Source organism: Hippoglossus stenolepis, chromosome 7 (assembly GCF_022539355.2).
Source record: "Hippoglossus stenolepis isolate QCI-W04-F060 chromosome 7, HSTE1.2, whole genome shotgun sequence".
NCBI classification, from domain to species: domain Eukaryota; kingdom Metazoa; phylum Chordata; class Actinopteri; order Pleuronectiformes; family Pleuronectidae; genus Hippoglossus; species Hippoglossus stenolepis.
The window spans coordinates 20,123,562-20,147,617 of record NC_061489.1 but is presented as its reverse complement, the minus strand read 5'-3'; the positions used below and the strand labels follow the sequence as shown (position 1 = coordinate 20,147,617).

Below are 24,056 nucleotides of genomic sequence, written 5' to 3'. Positions count from 1 at the left end.
AGAATTACTGGACAACAGCTTTCAGTTCCATTCCTACTTCTGAATTATCTATTTTCTCCAGTGTTATCTTTTGATCTCTTGTTTTGTAGTGAAGCATAATTAGCTCGGCCATGAGCCAATGCTAATTGTAGGATGCACTTCTTGTTAAAGTATATTTAGCCGGCTCAATGCAGACCCTGGGTTTAGTGATTTAGATTAATCCATGTTAACCCGCAGTAGATCACAACTCTGCGCCGTCGCCCATGCATACTAATTTGTAATGCAATCTTTAATCTTGTGGGAGTAAGGCTTGACATCTCTGGAGGACCCGGCAGATATCATCCTTCCAGGCTTGTGCCACAGTAATGGTGAGGGCACAATGAACTGTGGCTCGATGACAGATTTGCTCATGATGGCCTGTTTCTACTACACTGAGCTCCAACTCCCACCCTGGGCCTTTCCCATGCAGCCTTAAGTCATCTTTAGCACTCGCAGTACATTCTAGTCTAGTGATTTAAAAATGAATATTTGTGTAAAAATATTGTATCATTTGCTTTGTGATTAATTCTCTAATCAGCTGGGTTTCTGAACATTGTGTGATTAAGACTGAAGAAAACAACACTACACTTTCCAACTCGTAATTTCAACATCCGCTTATCAAAATGCCACAACAGAATTAATTGCTCAGCCCACGCATGGTGTCTGGCAACTACTCTGCTTTTAGTTTATCTCAGAAATATCAGGAACTTGATTTCAATTCCCAATGGGCATATGCAGAAATGTCCAAAATCCATGAAAGTTCTATGGTTATAGTGTTTGCTTATGTTATATCACATTGCACAACATCTCATTTCATCTCGGCCTCTGCCCCTTAAGCCACACCACTCGGCCCACCCCTTCATTTTGCACATGGCTGTGAAGGCTTAGTGTTGTCCTATTTCTCTATGAGACGTAGGGGTAGTGGCCATCTCGCCCTTCAAACACCCCTTCAACAGTAGTGTATTCAGGACCCCCCTAAAAACGAAGAGCTAGACGGAAAGTCCTAAATGCTTTACGAACGTACAACGTGCTAACTGCTGTGAGTAAAATGCTCTTAAATGTAAGTATGAAATCTTGCAAAAATAACCATGATACAAATGATTAAATGCACCAGAATATCTTATTTTAATCCAGTATCAACTGTATTGATCAATAGATCCACATGTCTCATCTGTCATGCAGTTGTCAGGTGTGTCACTATGGTTGATAACGGTTATTTTCTGTCACTGTAATAACGTTGGTTGGCTGCTGATAATGTAGCGAGTGGTGTCCCAATTCCTAGGGGAGGATTTAGCCCTCCCCCTTGTGGCTCCGTTTGGAGGGGGACACTCCCAGCTAAGGGCACTACATATCTAGAGGCAGGGCCAAGGGAGAGGAACTGGGACAGGGCCTTAGTCCTCCAAAGGATGTGGCCCCTGAATTTGGACACAGCTAAGAAGTAGCACAGGGAATCCATATGTGCTAACAAGACTTTATATTCGCGAACAACTTGCCTGAATACTTGGGAGAGTGACTCTTCCTTGAGTCATTTTTACCCTGTTAAATGCGCAGCTGTTAATACATTACACTCAAATGTACGTTCTTGATTTAAACCTACAGTCATAATTGACATTTGAATCAATGGTGACTCAAACAATGTCGTTTAATCTAAAGCCCCCTTTCCAACTGGCCACTAGCATTAGACTTCGTAGGAAGAATATTTATTTAATCTTTAATGAAATGTTCAGCATTTACCTCCTGTTGGCGCTCCCTAAAACTAAATCACACGAACAAACAGGGCTTCCAACAGTGCCGGTTTAAATGGTAATCTAAGTGATAAACCTGAGGAACTCACCTCCCCCCAAGCGAGATGAATCTACCATGAGGCAGCCTCCGACCCACCCATCCTCCAGATATCTCTCCTTCCCTCTCTGCATTCTGGCCACCCTTTCCACGTCTTAGATCTGATATCAGTGTGGATTGCCTCCTGTCAGTCTCTGGGAAACAGAGTCAGCAAGGACTGTTCTGACTGCAAAAGATTGCTTTGACGTGTCTGCTCCGGGGCTTGAGACGGACTGCAGCTCTATCCTCACCAGATGTGTTTTTATTTGGTTCTGTAAGGCAGTAAAATAATTGTCCACTTTGTACAGCACATCTAGATTCATGCAAATACAACCCGGCCTTTATTATGCATGTTTACGCATCTTTTTAACATCTGCGCATTCAACACTTCTTGTGTTTTTATTTTTTCCTGAGCAATCAAAGCTGATTTATGCCTGTATGCCAATTTCTGCCATCATTATGAACCTTGCTGTAAACTGAATATTTGTGTTCACATGCAGGGGGTATAAAATAATGATCAAAGCAGGGTAATGAAATGCTGTGGATAGGGAAGCAAGATTGGATTTTTTTTTTTTTTCGTTGCAACCAAACTGGAACTGTAATTGCATGACATAATGAAGCGTATGTGCATCTTCATCATCTTCTAAAAAGAGGGCTGTGTGTTTGCCTCCACATGTTGGGCTCTGCATCCCTGCACATCCCACCCTTCCTTCTGTGGTCTTTAAGGCCACTGGGAAAATCTCTACAGCTGGATTCCTACAGAAGTAGACTACAGTCTTAACAGAGCACAGTGAAACATGTAATTAGAAGACTGCTTAGCTGAGCTGATTAATGTCTTCCATTTGCTATGTCCACGTATATGAATATGGATCGAGCTGTCAGCGACCATCAGTCTCCGTTTAAATCCTATCCTCTGATAGTGTATGCTCATTTCCAGTTGCCATAATCTTTTTCTTGTGTTTGCTAACTGCTTTAAGCTGCTTACATGATGCCGTTTACACAGCTATATATGGTATATAAGGAATTAGCCGTTGCTGAGTCCTCGGCAGTTCTGACTTTTTCTCCCCCCTGGCTACATGGTTGTCAACCGCTAACTGTTGCTCCTTATAGAGGAAGTAAGGGTCTGGTGGCTTTCTCATTTGCCTCAGGGGCTGTAGCACCACAGCAGTTACTGCATTGTAAGAGAGACATGAGAAATCCAAGGGCCGACGGGTGAGTCGATGTGAGCCTGGCCCCAGTTACGGTTCACCTGTGTCTTCAACCAAAGGTTTTTCTGTCAGTCTGCACAGTGAAGTGAGGATTCAGTCCAGGAGGATGAGGTAAAGCAGATTGACATACAAACACACACACACAGACACACACACACACACACACACACACACACACACACACACACACACACACACACACACACACACAAAGACAGCCACTGCACTCTACATGACCCATATTTTGGACATGACAGCTAGGAGAAAGGAAGTTGTAGGCATAGCCCCTGGCCTGTTTCGCTTGATCAAACCTCTGGCTGGAAACAACAGCATCACGACAGAGCCACCACGGAGCTTAGTCTACCAGGGATTTTCTGCATCGCACCCATAAAGGAGGCAACCTAACAACAATGCTTTGTGAAATATCACTTTCTCGTTTCACTTATGCTGCTAATGGATAATTTCATTGTGTGAGTTTGTTGATGACCCCTTTGACTGCACTGTTCGATGACATTTAAGATTATTGTTCTGGGACATTCTTGTCCACTAACAGATGTGTACTGGAGAATTCTATACGGATGGACATGGACAAGCTCTGTTTACTGTTTACCACTGTGAAAATCTCCTGCTGCTTTTGTGATTGTCTTGCCTCAGAAGTAAAATGAATAATGGATAACTGTCAGCTCTAGGAGGAGAAAAACATTTGGACAAATAATACATTTTTATCTAAATTTACAACTTTCTGACACATATTCACACATATTCAACAAATCACAAACAAATATCAAAGAGTAAAAGCCAGTTAACACATTTTGTTCACATTTTACTGACACTCAATTGGTTCTATTAGTCATCCCAAGTATGTAGTGTTACCACTGTATGTATTGAGGATAAGATGTGCAACAGCAGTACTCAAGTTTCAGCAGTTGGAGCATTCTGTCCGTACACTGTCTTTATGTTGTGCACGTCTTCTGAGACCTTACGGACGAAACAGAGCAGTAACACAGGAAATCGTGGATCGTAAATTGCCAACAGTTTGGGTGAGACGACCATAAGACACAACGTCAGAACATTTTATGGAGAGACCTTAAAGAGTTGGTGTGGAAGTACAGGCGTCTATGTGACGTTGCTTCGACTCTACAAAGGGAGACATAGCTGCTTTTGCTCCTTTTTTTTAAGGTTAGGAACAGGCAAAACTTAAACACGGAATCAATGAACCAAACGAAGAAGACGAAACATCAGGGAATAAAACAGGAGCTAAACTGGAACAAACAGCAACGCAAACCGAACAGATGCACTTAGAAAGACAATGTGATAAACTTTGTTTTCATCTGTCCTCGTATATGGCACCAGTCAAACACTCCACATTACACGCTGTCAGTCAGTGTAGTTCATGCACCATAACACAGAGCTGACGGTTAAGCGTCCTTATGTTTTCTGTCTCTGATTAAAGAAACCCAAAGGCGAGAAAGACACTGGCTCTGTGAGATTTCCTCAGAGGCTCAAGTCCAAGAGACAACTCAGGCACTGCTCCATTTGCTTTGTGCACTTTTTCCAGGGTGATGTCTTATTCACAAGAGCCTCTCGGGCTGCTGGACATGCATAGCATGTCTTGCAGTTTTTCCAAAGAACAAAGGCATATGGTTATGGTAATCCTTCAGCCTGTTAAGGAAAAACAAGTTCAGACAGTCTGCAAACTAATCCTGTTTGACATACACTGATGTGCTTTCTCTCAGTCTTTCTTTCAGGTGGATTTAATTACTCCATTGTATACAGAGCAGCAAATCCTTCCTGGATTCGCTGGTATTGAAATTGTTTTTGGTTGGTGTCATACGCACAACACTGCAGACATGTGTCACAAAGATTAAAGAACATTTCTAAAATGTGTCAGGATCAGCAAGTAACCCAGAGCCATCAACAGAGAGTCCATGACACGTCTGTCGAGCGTAGCACCCACTTATTGAAAAGCGAACATTTCTCATCCGAAGAGGAGAGCCACCGCATTTGACACATTATTCCAGGAAACAATGTGGGCGTCTTGTGGGAACACGCAGACAAATGGATGGAGCCTCAGTGGTCAGGCACCAAGGTGAATACATTTCCAGACTCAGATTGTGTCTGTTCAACACGATAAAAGAGATGTCCCCTGCCCTGTTATGGATGTTTAGAAAGCCCCAGACCTAACGTGTGGCCTGAGATAACCATGAACAAAGTATGGCCGTACGTAACTAATGGTGAGTGTCTTCAAGTACGAAATCACATTAAAATGACGTCTTTTCAACATCAGCCCAGACATCCAAGTTGTGTGTCCTCCAAAGAGCCATAACACAATGTCACACTTCTTCTTTTGGATTGCAGTGTCACCAAATCTTCCCCCAATGTCAATGTGACTTCCAGTTTGAAGTGATTACGACTTAGTTATTAGCAATCTTACCTTGAAATGACCATTTCAACCGTTTGACCAAGCAAAGACTAAGAGTGAATTTTACAGCCTCGTAACAACTGAAGCCTCTTTTAATGGTTAACAGCAGCTATGTCGTGTTAAGTATCATTTATTTTGTTCATGGCAGTAACAGACATTAAGCTTGTTGTCTCTCAACAGGGGCAGGTGCGAGGGCAAGTTAAAAAGTGGTGCCATGAAAAAGCCTGTTTTCCAATCACTTTAATGCTCCTGAGATCTTCAACCCGACCAGGACCAGGATAGGACCTGATCAGTTTGAGCTGAGCCTGATTTGAACCTCTGCATCCTGATGTTAGTCTGGTTTGGGCCTAAAATATGAATATTAATCATCAAATCTTACTTTTTATAGATATAATTGTAGTAAATATGATGATTATCAGCCTAGACACACAACTTCACATCGATCTGTCCTTTCAGGGTAAGACAAATGTCGGCCGGGACATTGATTGAATCAAGAAAATGGGCAAGAGTTAATTAAAGGCTCAGACTCTAATAGACTTGCATCCTTTGTGATGAATTTACTATTATTGTACTACTATAGAGTACTTTCAGAAACTATACAAATATACACCTCTGCTCAACAGGCCATACTGGTTATAGTTCAAGGGATAGTATCACATCTTTCTTCCCTGTAATTAGTAGAAGTACACACAGATTTCCACTTTGGCCACATTTATTTTCCTATTCATTACAGACCCCAAAGGAAATTACAGCATTGAGCACATTTGAAAAAGAAAAGAATGGAAACAAGACCTTTTCTCGCTTTTCTCACATACACTAAGCTACAAACTTCCTGTCAGCACTGTGTGGTCTGTGAATGAAGCTCAGGGCCTAGTAAGTTTAATGATATCAATTTAAATGTCCCAAAATGAGACTCACTCACAGTATCTCTTCCTCTGTTCAAGGAATCCACGAAGCAGTGATTTCCTCCTGCTTCAGAGACAGATCAGTGAAATAATAAGTGTGAGGAGCTTGAATGTCCAAACTTTGACATCTAAATAAAGTTTACTCATCAGGAGTTCTCCTGGTTTGCTAGCTGCAATTATTTGGGGAAAACAAATCCTTGAAAGAGAGACAGTCAAAGTTGCATCCTTTCAAAACCAGCCTCTCTATGACACTGTGCACCAACACAATCCAAAATATCCCGTGGCTCAGCAGCAACACATTTCAGAGCTTAAGCTGTTGTGTTGTACTCTTAAGAAAAACTTGGCTCGGCTATTGTCATTGACAGCTCTTGTTTTTTTTTAGCACACTATGATATCATTAGAGTTGAATACTGCACCTCACTTGTCAAGGACAACTACTCATCTCACTAATGTGAGGAGAAAAGTGTCTGCCAGTGATGCAGAGAGGTCAGGGTGAAAGGGATTTGTGGAAGTACATGATCTGGAGTGTTTTACCCTTGAATAAGCTTAAGACTGTGTCGAAGAGACCTGCAGCCCACTAATGGCAAACAGAACACTTACATCACAAAATGTCAGAGGATGGAGACCTACAGTGTTCGGCCAACAGAACAAAGCTTATTTTAGAAACCTGAAGCCCCTCTAAGATCCCCTGCTGTTAGAACATGGAAAACTACATATTAACAAAGTAAACCTTTAAATGCACAGCTGCTCTAACTCATGAACAAAGCAACCTTTGTGTCAATGGGTTTTTTATTATTATTTCCAAATGGTGAGTGAATTAGATGCTGTTCAGACGTGGTATCAACATTCGTCCTGAGTGATCTGAATCTAAGCGGTCGACGCTAAATACATCTTGAGGTCGTCTGGGACGCATGTGGCCACGTTCTCTCTGCTCTGTGAACCGGAATTCGTCCTGGGCCACATATGAAGGACCACCTACTGCTGCCGTCCACTGACCCGCCACTGTTTCACCATAAATCAAACGTTTTTACTCTTCTTAGTGATCCTACGTTTGTTTGTGGCCACAATATCAAAACTGGGAGAGAATTCAAATTTCTTTCAAATGGGTGAAATCTTATTCCTGAGCAGAGCTGCACACAGCACATTGATTTCTCTCTCTCTCTCTCTCGCTCACATTGACAGATACATCTGTAAACTGGGAACAGAATTTACTCACATGTGTTTGTGCATATAGAGCAGGGGCAGTGATATCTGATCTCCAGTGGTAACAAGTTCGAATGCCAGGTGTGAACAGCTGAACTTATCGTCGTTCCACACGTGATCAGATCTCTGAGGACGGATGTTACTGTAAAACCAGCTCGGATCAGGACGTTACAGGAACTCTAACATCAGGTAGTGTAGTTCATTCAGTGTGTAGAGGAATTACACAGGTTCCTGCTTTGAATCCCGACAAACCCTATTACTGCAACCGTGTTATCCAACGAACACAGATGTAATCCCACCTCAACGACCCCCTTTACCACCCTCGCCAAATTTCGCTTCGCTGGTTACGTGCGACTTCAGCTGGAGTAACGTGTATTGTAAAATTGTTCCATCCCTAAGAGGAACAGCACAGAGGTTTCTTTAGTCAGTGAACTGTTACTATACAGACATAGAAAATACTAATCAATGAGTGCAAGGCCTGAAATCCCCAAAATTAAATGTATTCTCGGAAAAACAGTCTCTAAATCCTCTGCAAATGACTAATGATAATAAAAAATAATCAATTTGAACTGAGTCAGACTAAAAACAGGGTGTTATACAGTGTTAAATTGTTAAATCTGTTCTAAATGATTCATCAGATTTAGTTCAATTTGACACAATCTCGTTTTTTTTTTAGCTCAAGCATGTAATATGTTCATTTCAATTCCCCATTATCTCTATTTCCTGAATCTAACTTTCAATATCTCCCCCTGCATCCCCTCACATACTGAACTGTAGCTCACATAGCTACAATCAAACTGGCAGATTAAATCTAATGGGCTGAGGTGTACATTTCACTTTGAGTTACTGTGTGTAATAGGCTCCACCACTGTTGGCTTTAGCCGGCGTGGTTTGGCTGATAAGTTATAGGCCTGTGTAATTACAGATTGATCGCAGCATGGTCACCCTAAATGCTTCGGTTAATACGATTTTGATTCCATTACAAACCAGATCTTCCGTTTGACTCCACAACTCAGCCTCTTTTCCATCGAGCATTTATTATGAGGTGTTATTTTTTACCTTTTTTGTTTGTGGATGGAACTTCACCTTCTCCCTGAGAGTGAAGTGTAATCACTGTGGACTGTTCGGTCGGACATAGCGACATGATGGAGGGTTTTATAATGGGCGCCCACTTCATGCTCCTAATTGCAGAGAGCGTAATGACCTACAGTGGTGGACCTCTGAGCCAAAGTGCTGCTCCAGTCAATAAGTGGCCATTTTAATCTGGCAGGACCAGAGAAGAAGAGTGAAGGGATCCACTTGATTGCATTACCCTACCACTGTGTCGCACACTCTGTCACTGACTCACATTGTGTGCTGCGCTGTTTTGATGCACAGGATGAAACCCCTTTGAATCGTGTTTAGTATTTGCAGGAAGAGCTGTGGTTTTAAAACCCACCTGAACACCATAGTTCCACACTGCCTCCAGCTCAGATACATGTCTGGTATCTTATTTTTTGGTCAGAGAAATTACATTGAATAAAAATTTGACAATAGAATGTGGTGAAATGTCTTTTTATATTCAAACTGAAAGTCTGACGGTAAAGTTTGTTGGTACCATTGCTTCACAGCAAGAATGCTCTTGGTTTGAATCCCAGGGTCGGCCGGGGTCTTTCTACTGTATGTGGAGTTTGCACGTTCGCCCTGTGGTTAATATTGTTTTAAATGCACTTCCATTTTGCAGGTTTGTGGCCACGAGGCATTCATTTAACTCAATGGTTTCTTTCACCCCTGGCATCACTTTTTAGCGTCTGAAGCCAGGAAGCATAAAAATAGATCCGATCTGATTTGGTCCTCTGTGAACGCACAGCCGAAAGGTTTTGGTGGTTCCCTCCATGACCATCGGACACTGATGCATTTTAAGGCTCTTCCAGCTTAGCAATAGCTGGCCACATATCTGAAGAGATAAACTTTTACTCTAAGCTGACGTGCATCAGCTACACTTCATGATGTATTTGTCATCCGGCAGCTCGGGTGGCAGCAGAGGCATTTCATCCACACGTGGTTTAATGAGGGAAAAGGAAAAGACAGGGAGAGACACATTTTTCTAACCGAGTTGAAACTATTTGTAAGATGACATTGATTATAGCGTTTTTTAACCTCATGAGATTCTCGCTAACAGAAAATATAATAAAAAAATCCCAGGCATGTTTCAGGAGACATATTCCCTCGGGACCAAATCACCATCTTTATCCCGGGGTGTCAGGGTCTCAGTGAAAATTACAGTGCTAAGATGTGGCAGAGGAGATTGTAATGCACATTTCATACCGGGAGAACCGGGGAAAGGTCACATGTGGTTTGATTGAAATGGGCTGAGAACCATCAGTCACATCTCTCAGCTGCGGGTGTCAGCCTAACACTGAAGGTGCTGGCTGACTGCTGGAGACCATCAGTAAGCTGTCACCTCCACCACATATCCAAACACAGATTTAATGTCAACCGACGCAATGGGCCCGTCTGTGTCAGACTCCGCTCTCTTGTCGGGGATTTTAGATTAGACCGTGTGACCAAGTGGAGCTCGCCAACTCCCCTTTTTTTATTAAAAGTTGCTGTGACTTTTTCTCCGGCTGCCAAGACACAAGATGAAACTAGTTGTAGAAAAACCTAATCCTGACATTCCTCTGTGAACCAGCAGAATAAATAATGACTTGTTTTGAAGTTCTTATCGAAACAAGCTACAATTAAATCCTCAACATGTCCTCACGGGAGCTTAGAGCGTATCAGCGCAGAAGCCTAAACTCTTTTGTTTATCTTCTGAAGATTTTCCTCTGCATCCCTTGACTTCATATTTCATTGTTAAGTACACCGCTACTGTTCGCGGTGGCGCTGGCTGCGGAGAGCCAACCGTCTGTTCGACTCCTGCCTCCTGCCTGGCTCTCATTTTTTAGTCATTAACTCACGTAAACATCCCATCTGTCCTCCTTTCACGCTTCCTTTTTTCGTCAGCGCTCCTCGCTGCTCCAGTCTGTGCTTCAGCCAAACGTGTGGGGATTTCCTGTGTTTTCAGAGAGGATGAGAGAACCCCCGAAGTGTCTGTGACACTCGAACTCAAGGTTAAATTGTTTTTTTTCTTCACCGCTGGCGGTGTGCACAGTTTACCTTTTGGAAAAGATTAACAAGAGAAACCCTGCATGTGCGCTCCAGCCTCATCTTTATTTAACTTACTTTCTATTTCATTTCAATTTAAACATATGTATTTCTCCACTAGGTTCGTCCTGAATGAAAATCGATTCCCAGGTGGAACTGGCATTTTCTCTCCCAAGTTTTTCTGTGCACATTATTCTGGGCGAAACACATCTCCAGCTCCTTGTGGGTTGCTAAACGTTTAAAGTGAAGACACAGGATAATTGTGGTCCTCTTCCCTCCACTGTTTACTAGCCTCCAGATATTACTTTACTGTTGCTGATACTTCTACACCAGCTGGGACCGCCATCAGAATTTCATTAAAAACTGCCTCAGAAAGATTGTGTCCTCGTCCAATGACGTTTGGATTCGTGTTTACTTTTTTCAGAGAATTACTGCAGTCAACGCTGGTCCCTGCTGTTTAACAGGCGTTTCTCACTACAAGTCATTTTTAACATTCTCAACCTTTCTCTTAAAGAAAGCTTGAGTCACCTCAGATTTAAGTTTGTGATGCTACATTTCAATCCAAGCTCCAAGTACTTGATCTGCAACTTTAAGGGCATTTGAATGTCTGAACTAAGGATCATGTGTTTGTTACATTGTGAACATTTTGGATTCAGATTATAATTTAGGGAGCAAACCTTTGTATAAGTAGATCCCGCTGTCATCACCTACGTAGACTGAATCTACCAACACTTGACATTGATTGGTTTGTAGACGGGCATGGCTTGGCGGTTGTCAATTAAAATATTGTATTTGCAAAACTTTTTGAAATAAAGTGCAGTAATAGTCTCTGTTGAATGGAAATGAATCGCCCAGTTCACTTTGTCAATTCCACTGCCGTATAATTTCATAAAACCAACGTTCTCGTCGTTCAGCCATTAGACAACAGGCGATCCTGCGAGCCGCTTCCGCTTTCTTCCTAAAGCTTGAATGACGTGGTTCTGCGATGTAGTGACTTCTCTCAGAGCTTCTTCTGGACCATACGTCATCACATTCAATAAGCACTTGTTAAAGAGGTGAAACACTTTCCGAGCTGTCAGCTAACAAGCTCTCGGATGCTAGAGGGTCAATGAGTTCACACAGTTTACTCTAAAGATAATTGCACCATTGACTCTTGTAACCGCCTGCAAACCATTCTTCATCACGTTATACTCTGTGGAGCCAAAGGAAAGTGGACGGTGCAACGCAGCTAACAAGTTATAGGATGATGCTACATTTTTCGTCTCTCTATTCAATCAGAGCTCATTGTCAAGACTGTTAGCAATTGGTCAATAGTGGGAAAATACATGGATTAACTTCAATGCCACATTCACATCAGATCATATAGACTCCACTGATTTGACTGATCTTATTTAGCTGTTTTAAACCCTTTAGAAACTTTGGAAAAGTAATTCTAGGCAGTTGTTTATCTTTAGTACAACGTAGGTTTAAACTGCCGCCATCCTTTGCACATCTGTCTTCATCTGAGGAAGAAAGTTCTGCTGCTTTATGTTTCCCGTTAAAGTTGCAACCTTTTGGCCACCAGGGCTTAAATGAGAAAAATAAAAAAGAGTTCACTGTGCTCAAGGACAGCCGTCCTTAGAGACCTCATTTGGTACGAAATGTTATCACCCATTGCTCTTCACACTGACCAGACCCACTCCCAAACTGTCTTCCCCTCTCGCCCTTCACACTCGCTGACTTGCAATTTAAAAAAAACTGTGCAGTCACTGGAAAAGGCTCAAACTGGGAGCTAAATTCAAGTTATGATATACCACTGGTATAAAGCAGCTGATGTGGGGTATGAATGGATCACTTTGTAAGGCTCATTATGTTTTACCTACTTTCATTTAAAAAAAAAAAGTTCCCACACATCAAGTTTAAATCTGAAACTTGCAAACAAGAGATTTGAAATAGAAATTTATAAATTCTCAGCCTCAAGCACAGCTTTTCAAATATCTGCTTTACTAATTGATTTAGAAATGAAACCTTTAACCTTGAATGTTTAAATATGTGAACATTCTCTTATTAAAGCAAAAATAGAAATATCTCAGTATCTTAGACACGGTCTTAACTGGGCCAGTTATCCATGGGGATACAAGAGACTTGTTCCCAATCAACAAAATTGAGCCAGAAACATAAATCTTGAATTGATTTTTGAGGTGGACTGTTAATGTGTTAAATTTACACAGCAGATGACCATATTTATACAATTTGTGTGTCCACTGTGAATTTACTGTTGGTTTCAGCAATTTCTTGAGTTTTAGGTCTATGTTATATTAATAACATCCAGCAACTTTTAGAGGTCAAAACTCTGTGAGTTTCTTAGGTTTTGAAGCTCTGCTTGTGAGAATAATGTCCTTAAAGTGATAGTTCACCCAAAAATGAAACCTCACTCATTATCCACTCACCACTATGCCAACAGAGGGGTGGGTGAAGTGTGTGAGTCCACAAAACACTTTTGGAGTTTCAGAGGTAAACAGTGTTGTAGCTAAATCCCCCAAAATTGAAGTAACTGGCCCCCGATTCCTCAAACGTAAATAAACCGAATTTGATATATATTCGATATAAATCATCCAAGTAAACTCCAAAAAATTCTTTGCTGGAAATGCTCATGTGTCACACTAACCAGACCTTTCACACAACAAACATTACTGGACCTTTTTTTTAGAATAAAGTGCAGGTGTTACTTGGGTCTTAAGGTCTGTTGGCAACAGTCCACAGGATTATTGGCTCCGCTCGCCAACTGGCTCTGTGGTGAATGGATTCGGTTTTTACCTGATAAGACACTGAATTGAAGCAGATTAATTTGGTGGTGGGTGCAGGGGATCTGCAGGAGCATGGACACAAACTGTGACGTGAAGTCTTGCAGTGCACGGATCATTGCTCCATGTCATTCCAACACATTGACAAAGTGTACAATTTCCACCACAGCTGCTTTTTATAGCTTAGTATAAAAGTGAGAACCACTATGTTGTTGCCCTCAACTGACTGTCAGTGTTTAGCTATCAAACATTAATTGACAATTTAGTTTTGTATTTTTCCATCATGAAAGAACACTTAAAAAAAAAACCCTGCTGAGAAACAAGTGGCAGAATAGGTTCAGGCAAACAGACAGATTCAGGGCTTCCTTTCAAGGTGACATTCAAGTCTAACAGACCTGCAGCGTTGCAACAGTACAAGACATGACACACACACACACACACACACACACACACACACACACACACACACACACTCCACAAAGCTCTCTTCACACCCTCGCAGACTATGATATGAACTTTCTTATTTATTACAGCCCTCCTTCCTGTTCCTCGTGACAATCATCCAGTGTGAAACCTATCTCACCGATCCAGTTTGTCGACTACTTCACATGACAATCTTTTTTCCACACTTTCCACTGCCCCCCCCTCCCTCCTCCTCAAACTCATCTCCTTATTCCTATCTGAACCATTTCTCTCCATCTCCCAGCCCAGTCCTCCACTTTACTAATCTCCCCGCCACCTCCAGCTAAATGAATCACCCTCGCACCCCCTTCTCCTCACCACACACCCCTATCAGATTCTGCCTGTCTTTTACACCTGCCCTCCTCGATCCCTTGCCGTACCCTCCTCCCTCTCTCATTCCCCCCGTACATGGCAGGAAGGGAGGCTGGTAGGAGGGCATATAATTTCCTCAGAGGTGGTGCAGTCAGTCGACTTGCTCTCCAGGCTAAGAGCTGCTCCCATTTGCCCCTGGGTTCACAGAGTCACGGCTCTGTTCCACTCCAGGATTATGCAGATCCTAATTCCCTCCCGCTCACACCTGAGGTTGGCAGGGCATGAAATAAGGAAAGTATTCACTGCAAATAAAAGTTTTTGCCACCAGTGGAGGAGAGAGAGGACAGCAGCAAGGGTATGTGGGATTAGGGAGGACATAGGAGAAAGGGGAGCTGGGTTGTAGATGGTCTCAGTGTGGGTATGAGGGAGGGGAGAGTGACATGAGGTGTGTGTGTGTGTGTGTGTGGTACAAACCATAGGAGGAGCAGAGGGAGGTGCTTTTGTTTCGTTTGTCCCTGAGACCCACTGAATACACACTGACTGGAGCCAAATCTACTCCAATTGAATTAGCACCCTTTATTTCTTGCTCTGACTGGAAAAATAAACCCAAAGGTTCAGCGTCCATGCAATCTTTCAGGTACTAGTGTCAGTGAGCAGCGAATGGGTTGTTTCCCCATTAAGCTAGTTGGAAAACAGTTAATCATCACATGAATATCCCATCATTCACTGGAGTCTTAGATTTGCCATTTAAACTCACCAAAAGCCACCAAAGCAAACCTGGAAATCAAGGAGTTCCACAGGTAGTTCGCAACCAGGACACGTTTTAATAAGGCAATAATGTGTGATGTTTCTTGCAATGATTATTTTTGCAAGTAGGCATGCTACTCATTTGCATTTGACACCAGTTAACAAACTCCAACCATGATGTAGAAATCGTGATTTGCAGAGTTGGTGTCCAGAGATCAGAGTTCTGTGCGTAAATCTGTGCGTAAAAATGAACTGGGTTATCTTGTGTGAAACCGTGCGCACCTCGTTCCGCATGCACCGCTTTATAAACGGATATGTGTCGTGTTTCCTCATTTGATAATATGCTATCCAATATATATTTAGTTAATTATTTGGCTGAAACCTCAATTGTTTCCTTCGCGCCAACATAAGGACGTTTCCAAACAATGCGTAATAAGTTAAAAGAGAAATAAAAGTCTACAAAATGCCCGATGTGGTGTGAACAGCCAGTTGTGGATGAAAAGTTCATGCAAAGCAGTTGCACGAGAAGAGAGAAAACAACTCGCACCAAGAAACAAGGCGATATGAAAGGCAGGCGCGCCTCCTCACCTGATAAAGCCTCCTTGGAAAAACCAGAAAGACAAGACATACAGAATCCGAACGACCTGTGGGAGCATCCTCTGGCTCAAAGAAAAACCTCTCCTCAGTCCCGTTGAATAAACTTGCAGAAAAATAATTTTCGGCAATCAGCAAATCCACTGAGCGACTCGCGAGTGTGTGTTGGAGGAGGAAGGCATCGTCTCTCTCTCTCAGTGATCCAGGCTCGTCTTTAGGGAAACTTCTCCCCCTCCCACCAAGTCCAGAGGGCTGCGCGCAGACATCCACACAGCGGGCTCCCTGCTGCAGGCAGCTGGACTCCGCTGCGCACTCACTCACTGGGTTGCGTTGCTCAGGAGGGTCGGGTTGCATGACATTGCGTTGATGTTGCTTTTTTTTTAAAGTGAGGTTTCTCCTGCTTCTTTTGCCTCGCGCGATCCCTCGTTCCAAAAAACAAATTATAAAGGGGGTGAAGATTTAAAGGAACAGCAGCTTTTGTTTTTGTTTCCTCGTGTGTTAATTAGCCTTAATTGTCCTGTAGTGGCTGCAGATGATGAGCTGAATTACACTGTTGAACACAAGCTGCTTGATGACCAGAAACACTGATAAGAAAACCCATAATGGATTTACTCACTATACTCACTACAGTTAGAGTGAACTATGTAGTCCTCAATGAGAGCAGCCATGTGGGTACTTTGCCCTTATGTCATGTCCCCGCCCATTTTTGGGGGAAACATATAACTGTATGATTTGCCGCAAATAAAAATTCTCAGGTCTTTGCTCGTATAACATTGTACAATAACAAAAAATCCATTTAAGGTATTAGGAGCTGAAGCCCTGTAGCTAGTAAGGCAAACAAATATATTATGTTGTTGCTGATAAACATAGAAATACTTTTAAAAAGCCAACGTTAATGAAATGTACTAGTTAGAAACAATAAACTGTGTATAAGAATGGATATAGACTAGTGAAGCCAATACGGAAGTGTCTGAACCTTTATTCTCTCGAATGACCAGCAGAGGGCGACTCCAATATGTGCAAAAAATACCTAGTTTTTTATTGAATGACTCTACTTCTCATTTTATTTATAACAACCGTAAACATTTTCATACAGAGTTTCTTTCACACTAGTTTAAATTCTTCTTCAATGTAGCATGATGTACATTTTGTAAATTATGGTCCCATGTATATGCATCGGGGCATTGATACCATGTGACTAGTATCGTCCAATGGGAGCAACCTGCAGGTGTAGGTGGGCCTGCAGGGACCTCGAGCTCTCAGACGGGCTCCGGGCACAAACCAATGGGTGACGCCATGGTGTTGCCACTTGGTGGAAACACTTAAAACATACTTTGTATCCCAAAATAATCTATTAGTATATAGTCTTTATTGTAAATTTAGTCACTTTAAGGTTGATTATTCAGTGAGTTTATCTGAGAAATGAAAAAGCCTTTTTTCCAGCCTTCTCAAAGACAGTCAGACATTTCAAACAAGCCCAACCATCAGTCTACATTGTAGGAAAAGGCTCCGTCTTTCCAGAGAATAAATCTCCATGTCGATCACATACCTGCTGGGTGTCTCCGAGATGTGCAGTGACGCAGGTTATAGATCAGTGTACCTGCGCTCTCAGTATCCATTAAAGGCGCGATATGAGAGATCACAGGGCAGTAGCACAATGTGACACATCAGTCACAGGGTTAAATTGCCTCTGTTGCAGTCATTCCTCTTCCCGAGTGGAATCCACCCAGTAGATCTAGTGTTTCCTAAGCGGGCAGAGGTGTCACACACTTTCTTGTTGGCTTCATATTTGACAAAACGGAGCAGATTAACCTTTACTTTATATAATGACTATCTACTTGCTCTTTTTTCAGTGAGGCGTGAGTATTAAAGATGCAGATTAGATTGCTCTGTTCTTATCAAGGACTGAAAATTGATAAGCCTCCTTTTACTTTTGAATCTAATAATTAATTTATGCCAGATTTTATTCATATCAGCTGAATTCTGTTTCTGTTTTTCATGACTATATGAGCTGGTAAGCAGAATTTCATCCCCATAGTGGAAGTCAGAAGACTTGTGAAACATCATGTATATTGCAGTGGTTTATTAGAATGCCTCTCATGGATTCTGGTAGCTGAAATGGTACCCGAGTCAGGCACTGGTGTAACGTTCTGCTTCTCTTCAACTCTCTCGCATTTCTTTTTATTTTCATGCCAGCTGCAGAAACCTGAGAGGCCGGCTCTGCAGTGTGGCGAGGATGTGAAGACGAGGGAGGTGGAGATGGGGCGAGTAGATGTGTGGAGGGAAAACAGAGAGAGGAAATGAAAAGATGAGGACTTCTGTTGCTGGCAGCCAGACTGTTGTCGCTGCTCTCCAAACCCACTGATATCTTTGGCTACAGAGTGTGTCTCCTACTACAAACTCGTCCTCCAGATGCTCACCAAATGAAAAATGAATATTGATGTCACATGTCCCATTTTTATAGTTGAGGTCTATTCATTCATACTTGTTCATAACTTAAATCTCTGTTTAAAATATATATAATTTTGACAGGTTTGCTCATTCTATGTTCTTTTCTTAAGGTCATTAAATCCCTTGACAAAAAACAATACATGAGATTTTTCAGTATTTACAGACATCCCGTCCCTGTCTAATGCCTGAAACAGTCGTTATAATGAAAGCCTATTTTCCTATATGTCTATTTATATTCTTGCTGAGGGTTGGATAAGGAGATTGACACCTCTCAGATCGGTCCAGTGGGATAGTTTATGGCTGGTCACTGAGGCTCAAGTGTTAGTCCGGAACATACCAACCCATTAGATGTGCAGTGATATTGAGTAAAGTGTTGCAACCTTCTCAAGAAAACACAAATACATAGTTCACTTACAATAAATTTGCTCTTACTCAAACAGCAGTAAACAGAACATTTGTAGGGGATTCATTTCAGCAGTGAATTAATACACATTTGGTGCCCTAGTGAGATGATGATGGCTAAAAATAAACTGTGCCCATCTATGGCATGGATTAACAAGGAACCTTGTTCAGATGACTCCCTGACCGACCTACAGCAAGTCCACCTCACTTGAACTAGCTTAAAGTCTTTTAAAGTTATAGAACAGAGGAGATCGCAAAAATAAGTTAACGATTGTTGTTGAAATCAGAAAGTGGTGATCCGAGGTCCAGGTCGATAAAAGATTAGCTCGTGCAGAAGGAGAAGACGATGCTGACCATAATGTCAACACACAGAGACGCTATGATTGGAGTGGGGTAAGGGACCTGTGCTCATACTGCTGCTTCAGGTGGAGTTGATGATGATGCAACACAGTGGAGCCGGTGAGATGGAGGTAGAAGGTAGACTGACACAAAAAGCTTAGAGGAGAAACAAGGGGCAGCGGTAAACAAAGGAAAACACTGGGATCTAGAATGGTAAAAGTGTGCGTTTCTAGATACACCCCCTGATCTGAATCCACACCAAATTTTAATAGGCACTACACTGACCCATAATGCTTCCTTCCACCAAGTTTCATGGAAATCTGCTGTGTAATTTTGTGTAATCTTGCTTGCAAACAAGCAAACAGACCAACAAACGGACAGGGGTAAAAAACAATCAGCCTGGAGGAGGTCAATGTGGACGAGATCCTGCCTTCACCATAACAGCAATGTGTTTGTAAGATAACTGCAAAAATAAACAAGACACCTGTGTGATATCTGTAGTGAGTTCTGTAAATGTCAACCCTTTTATCCCTTTTTATTTATCAGGCTTTGTATGACGGAGCCTGTCCCTCTCTAACCTCTCACCTCACGCCTGATCTCAGCTCGGAAGATTAATAGCTGTCTCGCCAATTAAAGGTCAGACTCCAACTGTGGTGATCACTCCGACTTTTTTCACTCTAACCAGTGAAACCGAACGGGAAATGCTCTTTGACCAAACCACCCTTAATATAACCATGAGCCATGCTTCTGTTTTATTCATGGTCACATACCAAGCCTGACCTTTCACATCCTGACCTTGAGGGCAGTGTTTGAGATTGGCTCTCACATCCCCCCCCCCCCCCCCCCCTCTAACCTCCGTTCATCCTCCGCTGCAGAGTAAATAAGATTCTGCATGGCTGTCTGGGTCGGTCGGTCTGGGTGAATACAAAAAGCTTTGTGCAGCAGCCCATGCTGTTTATGGCCTAAAGAGGTGATTATCCTTAAAATGTTTAGAGAAACGTACATGGAGACAAGGTTGAGGGGCCGTTTTCTCTGGTTGTGTCTCAGATTTTGGACTTTGTAAACAACAGACTGTCCTCTTTCTTCCATGTATTTACAGAAGTTATTTTTGAACAAATCCCAGCCGTCACTGGGTGAGAGGCAGGTTACACACTGGACCTGTCGCCAGCGTATCGCAGGGATCACAGAGACAAACAACCATCAACACCTTCGGGCAATTCACAGTCTCTAATAACCCAGCGTGTCCATGTCTTTGGACTGTGGGAGGGAAGCCGCAATGCCCAGAGAAACCCACACAGGTGCATGGAGAACATGCAAACTCCACACTGAAAGGTTGAACCCAGAACCTTCCAGCTGTGAGTGACAGTTCTGACCACTGCTCCATCATTTTACCCATCGCACAATATAGTTTTATTTCCAGCTTGTATTTAGCTTTTTTACAGTTTTTATAGCTTTCAACCTGAATCTTTTTGTTTTGATGCCTCTGTGCCAGCGATAGCAAGTAGCCAGAGTCATAATCTTTTTGGGTTGTCTACCTGTACACACATTTTCTTGATTGTGAACACAATATCTCAAGAACATCTGAAGGCAATTTCTTCAAATTTGCTACAAATGTTCACTTGGATTCAAAGAAAGACTGAATCGATTTTGGTGGTCGAAGGTCAAAGGTCAAGCTCACAGTGACCTGTTTTAGTGAACATGATATCTCAAGAACGCTTTGAGGGAATTTCACAATTTTTTTTACAAAGGTTAACTTGGACTCACAGCTGAACTGATTATTATTTGGTGGTCAAAGTCAGTTCTTGTGAACATGAGAAAAACCCAAAAGATTAATAGATTAGATTTCAGTGGTCAAAGGGGAAAGTCATGGGGACCTTATATGAGTCTGGCAAAAAAGCGTATATAGACTGAAACTGTACTGGTCGGCAAAGGCACACAATCTACTTGTCAGACAGCTATACAGAATCATGTATTCAAAGAAAACCGTGGCCTACATATTTGTTTCACCCGATTACACATGCAGGATGAACTCCCCTCATGTGGAGGTTAAAGTGCAGCAGACGATTTTCAGTGGAGGAATAATCCAGACAGACATGACTAACAGAAAGCACAAAGCATCCATTGGATTTGTACAAGCAGCCAATCCAAACGGAAGCTGATGGGCTTTGACGGATGGACATGGTCACCACAAAGGAAAACGACAAGGCAATACAGAGGCAGTCAGCCAAATTATTGGAAGATTAAAATGTCAAAGTAGGTTTAACACAACATGAGCTCTACATATTCTTTCTATTAGCGGTAGAGTCCAGGACGTTTTTTGATTCCTGAGCACGTTTCCTCCATTCAGAAGCAATTTCCCTCAAACAATGTGGAAAAGCAGGAAAACTGACCAGACGCAACTTTCACCTTTTTTTTATATCAAGAGTCGTGGTTTAGATACAAATCAGCCTGAAAAAAAGTTTCGTTTACAGAACAGCTCTGAGAACATTGCAAATAATGGAAGAACACAGAGTTTAGATAAAACAAAAATCTTAAATCTAATCTAAAGGAACACAACCTGTTGCATGAGAGGAGGGACATAGAAATACTTTGATAGCACCTAGTGATTAGACAGCTTGTAAGTCAGTTCCTGGTTGAAACACAATATCTAAGCTTTACCCTTTGATCCTCCACTGAAATGTCCTTTGCCCGACTGCAAAGCTATGTTTAGATATATAGCATGGCAACTACGAAGCTGCATGACCAATGGACCAAAACATGAAACAGGTCTCCAACAAACAAGTCCTAAAAAGTATTACAATTATTGTGATTCTTAGCCTTTATCACTTGATCGACACATAATTCCAAAGAACACTCACTCACACTTCATTATCCAATCCCAACACAGATTTACTGACCCACATGGGATAAAAAGAACATAGACAGTGTCCTGTCGTGCCCTTGCGTTCTCCCTCTGACTTGCCAGGTTCTGACCCCCTGTCAGAAGAGCATGGCAGCCCCCTGATGTCAGAGCTCGGCTGCAGGTCTGCTATGTTCACCAGTGGTGTAAATAGATGACCAAACCAAAATAGAAGGTAAAGGTCAAACTTGACTGACAGACATGAGTATGGTGACATGGGGTAGGTATGCCACTGAGGGAAAGGTCACCGCTGAATCCTCCAGAGGCCTGATTAAAGCGGGTTAATATCTCCTTTCAGTCGTCTGCATTCCCGTCTTGCACGCTACAGAGCTTATGTACCACATGTTGATTTGTTTTTATCCCGGCTGTGATTGTCAACAACTTGCTGAGTGCTTTGTGGCACATTCCTCCTGCATACAACAGTGAAGTGAACACACTCAATTCCAGATAACGGCGTCTCATCCGTCGTACGAGAAAAGGCCGACCCCTGCACCTCGGTCCTCTGTCACAGCCTTATTTACAGCTGCAGGAGGACACCACCACTGCCTCTGAACCTTTTTATTTCCAGCCACATGTAGGGCGACAAGAATGGACACCACCTAACCCCCTTGCGCCTGCAATGACATTCCTTCCAGCTCATCACACGCACATCCCTCCTGTCTTTCTTCCGCGTGCTGTACCTTCCACGTGCTGTTTTAAACAAGGTTTCCCACACACATTCTGTTCACAACACTTAATTTTCAGTGTTATGTGTGAATGTACCCCACATTTACATGGCTAAGAGGAAACATTGATTGTGCCCTTGCAGAAGACTCTCTACAGTCACCACCCTGTTCTCCATCGATCAGCTGTAATGACCTGCACACTGAGCCCAGTGGAACCGGCTTCGCTCTCAGTCGTGTTCCAACTGTGATGCATGTGGGTTTTAATCACATCATCTTTTACGATACTCAGGCCGCGGTATCACAGAGTTGTAACCATGACATACAGCCGTGGCTGATGTGAATGAGCAGCTTCGTGGCTCAGGAACATGCAGCACACATCAATAAGTTGCTCCTTCCTTATTTTAACTTGAAGCCTCTTTGAGCATCTTTGAAAAGCACTCTATAAATAAAATGTATTATTATTAACTTACCAGGCATGTATTTAATTGGCTGTGGAACCAGGATTATATTTCCTAATTTAATATGAACGACGCGTGACAGAAGTTTTTAAAGGCTGCAGCTCTGAATGGTGTCTGTGTGACTCATTTCTATGGGTTTTGAAGGAGCTGTCCTATTTTCCACATTACGAAACAGCGAGAGACAACAATACGTTGCCCTGTGGCTTCTTTTATGTTGCCGTTGTGAGTGTGTGATGGAAATGAAAGCAAAGCAATGTGCTAATGCATTAAAGTTGAATTAGCTAACGGAAGCAGTGGAGAGTTAAGAAATGTGCCTCTTGGATGTAGTTTTCATAGACGGCGAAGAATATTTTGGTCTCATGGAAAATACTACTACATTGAATTTGTGTGGATGCTATTGATCCTGTGCCTCTTTTTGCATTAATCATAGATTTAAATTCAATCTTAAATATTTTTTTACTTTTTTAACTTCTACCTTTCCTGGTAAGTTGTCTGTGCTGCACATTATATTTTAATATCTACCATAAACCTGAGGTTTTATTGTCTGATTGATCAGATTCAGCCAACAGGCTTTCAGCATCCTCAAAGGTTACATGCAGCACCTATTGCACTTCTCTCTGTCCTGGGGGAGGGATCCCTCACATGTTTCTCTCTGTAACTAGTCGGTTTTGGACATTTTAAAGCTGTATCATCACGTATTCCTCCATTACCTTTATCTTTGGCTCAACTTGAGAATCCATTTTTGCTCAGTGTGGCCCGTGCTGTGAGGAATGTACCAACATTTAGCTTGTTTGTCTTTGTAAACGTGGTTTGAGGAAGAATCTGGTGCAGTGTGATCGAGCCAGAGCTGTTCCGGCTGAGGAGTGGGCTGCGATGTTGGAACATGAGTAATGGTCCCGTTCAAACCTTCACAGATACAGTTCATCTGAGTAAATGCACCTTGAATTGGTTTAGATTGGATGCTCTTTACATATGAGTGCTTCTCAGAGGAGATACCTTCCCTTCACTGTGATCAGAGCAAAACCACAGACCAACAGGGGCACATGAAGTGAACTTGTCTGTTTTGAATGTAAATTATTGATAATAATTCACACATTCGCATTCCGCCACGGCTGAAAGTGCATTTAGGTGCACGCGTTTTTTTGCAAAGGTTTTCATAATTGATCAGTGTTTCTGAGCTGCAATACAAATTAGGTGCAAAATGAGTCGGGGTGTATATAGAGCCAATTACCATACAGTTG

The 24,056-nt window shown here is 42.3% G+C and overlaps 1 protein-coding gene across 2 annotated transcripts in view; it reads right to left on the bottom strand.

Moving 5' to 3' along the window:
• Nucleotides 1–16,239, bottom strand: part of glra4a (glycine receptor, alpha 4a) — a 41,614-nt gene extending 25,375 nt beyond the window's left edge. For both annotated transcript variants that reach the window (XM_035161472.2, XM_035161473.2), the window contains exon 1: nt 15,596–16,239. In XM_035161472.2, coding sequence (XP_035017363.1) covers nt 15,596–15,663 — 68 coding nt within the window. In that variant the 5' untranslated portion in view covers nt 15,664–16,239. The remainder of the gene's footprint in view (nt 1–15,595) is intronic.
• Nucleotides 16,240–24,056: the final 7,817 nt, after the last annotated feature.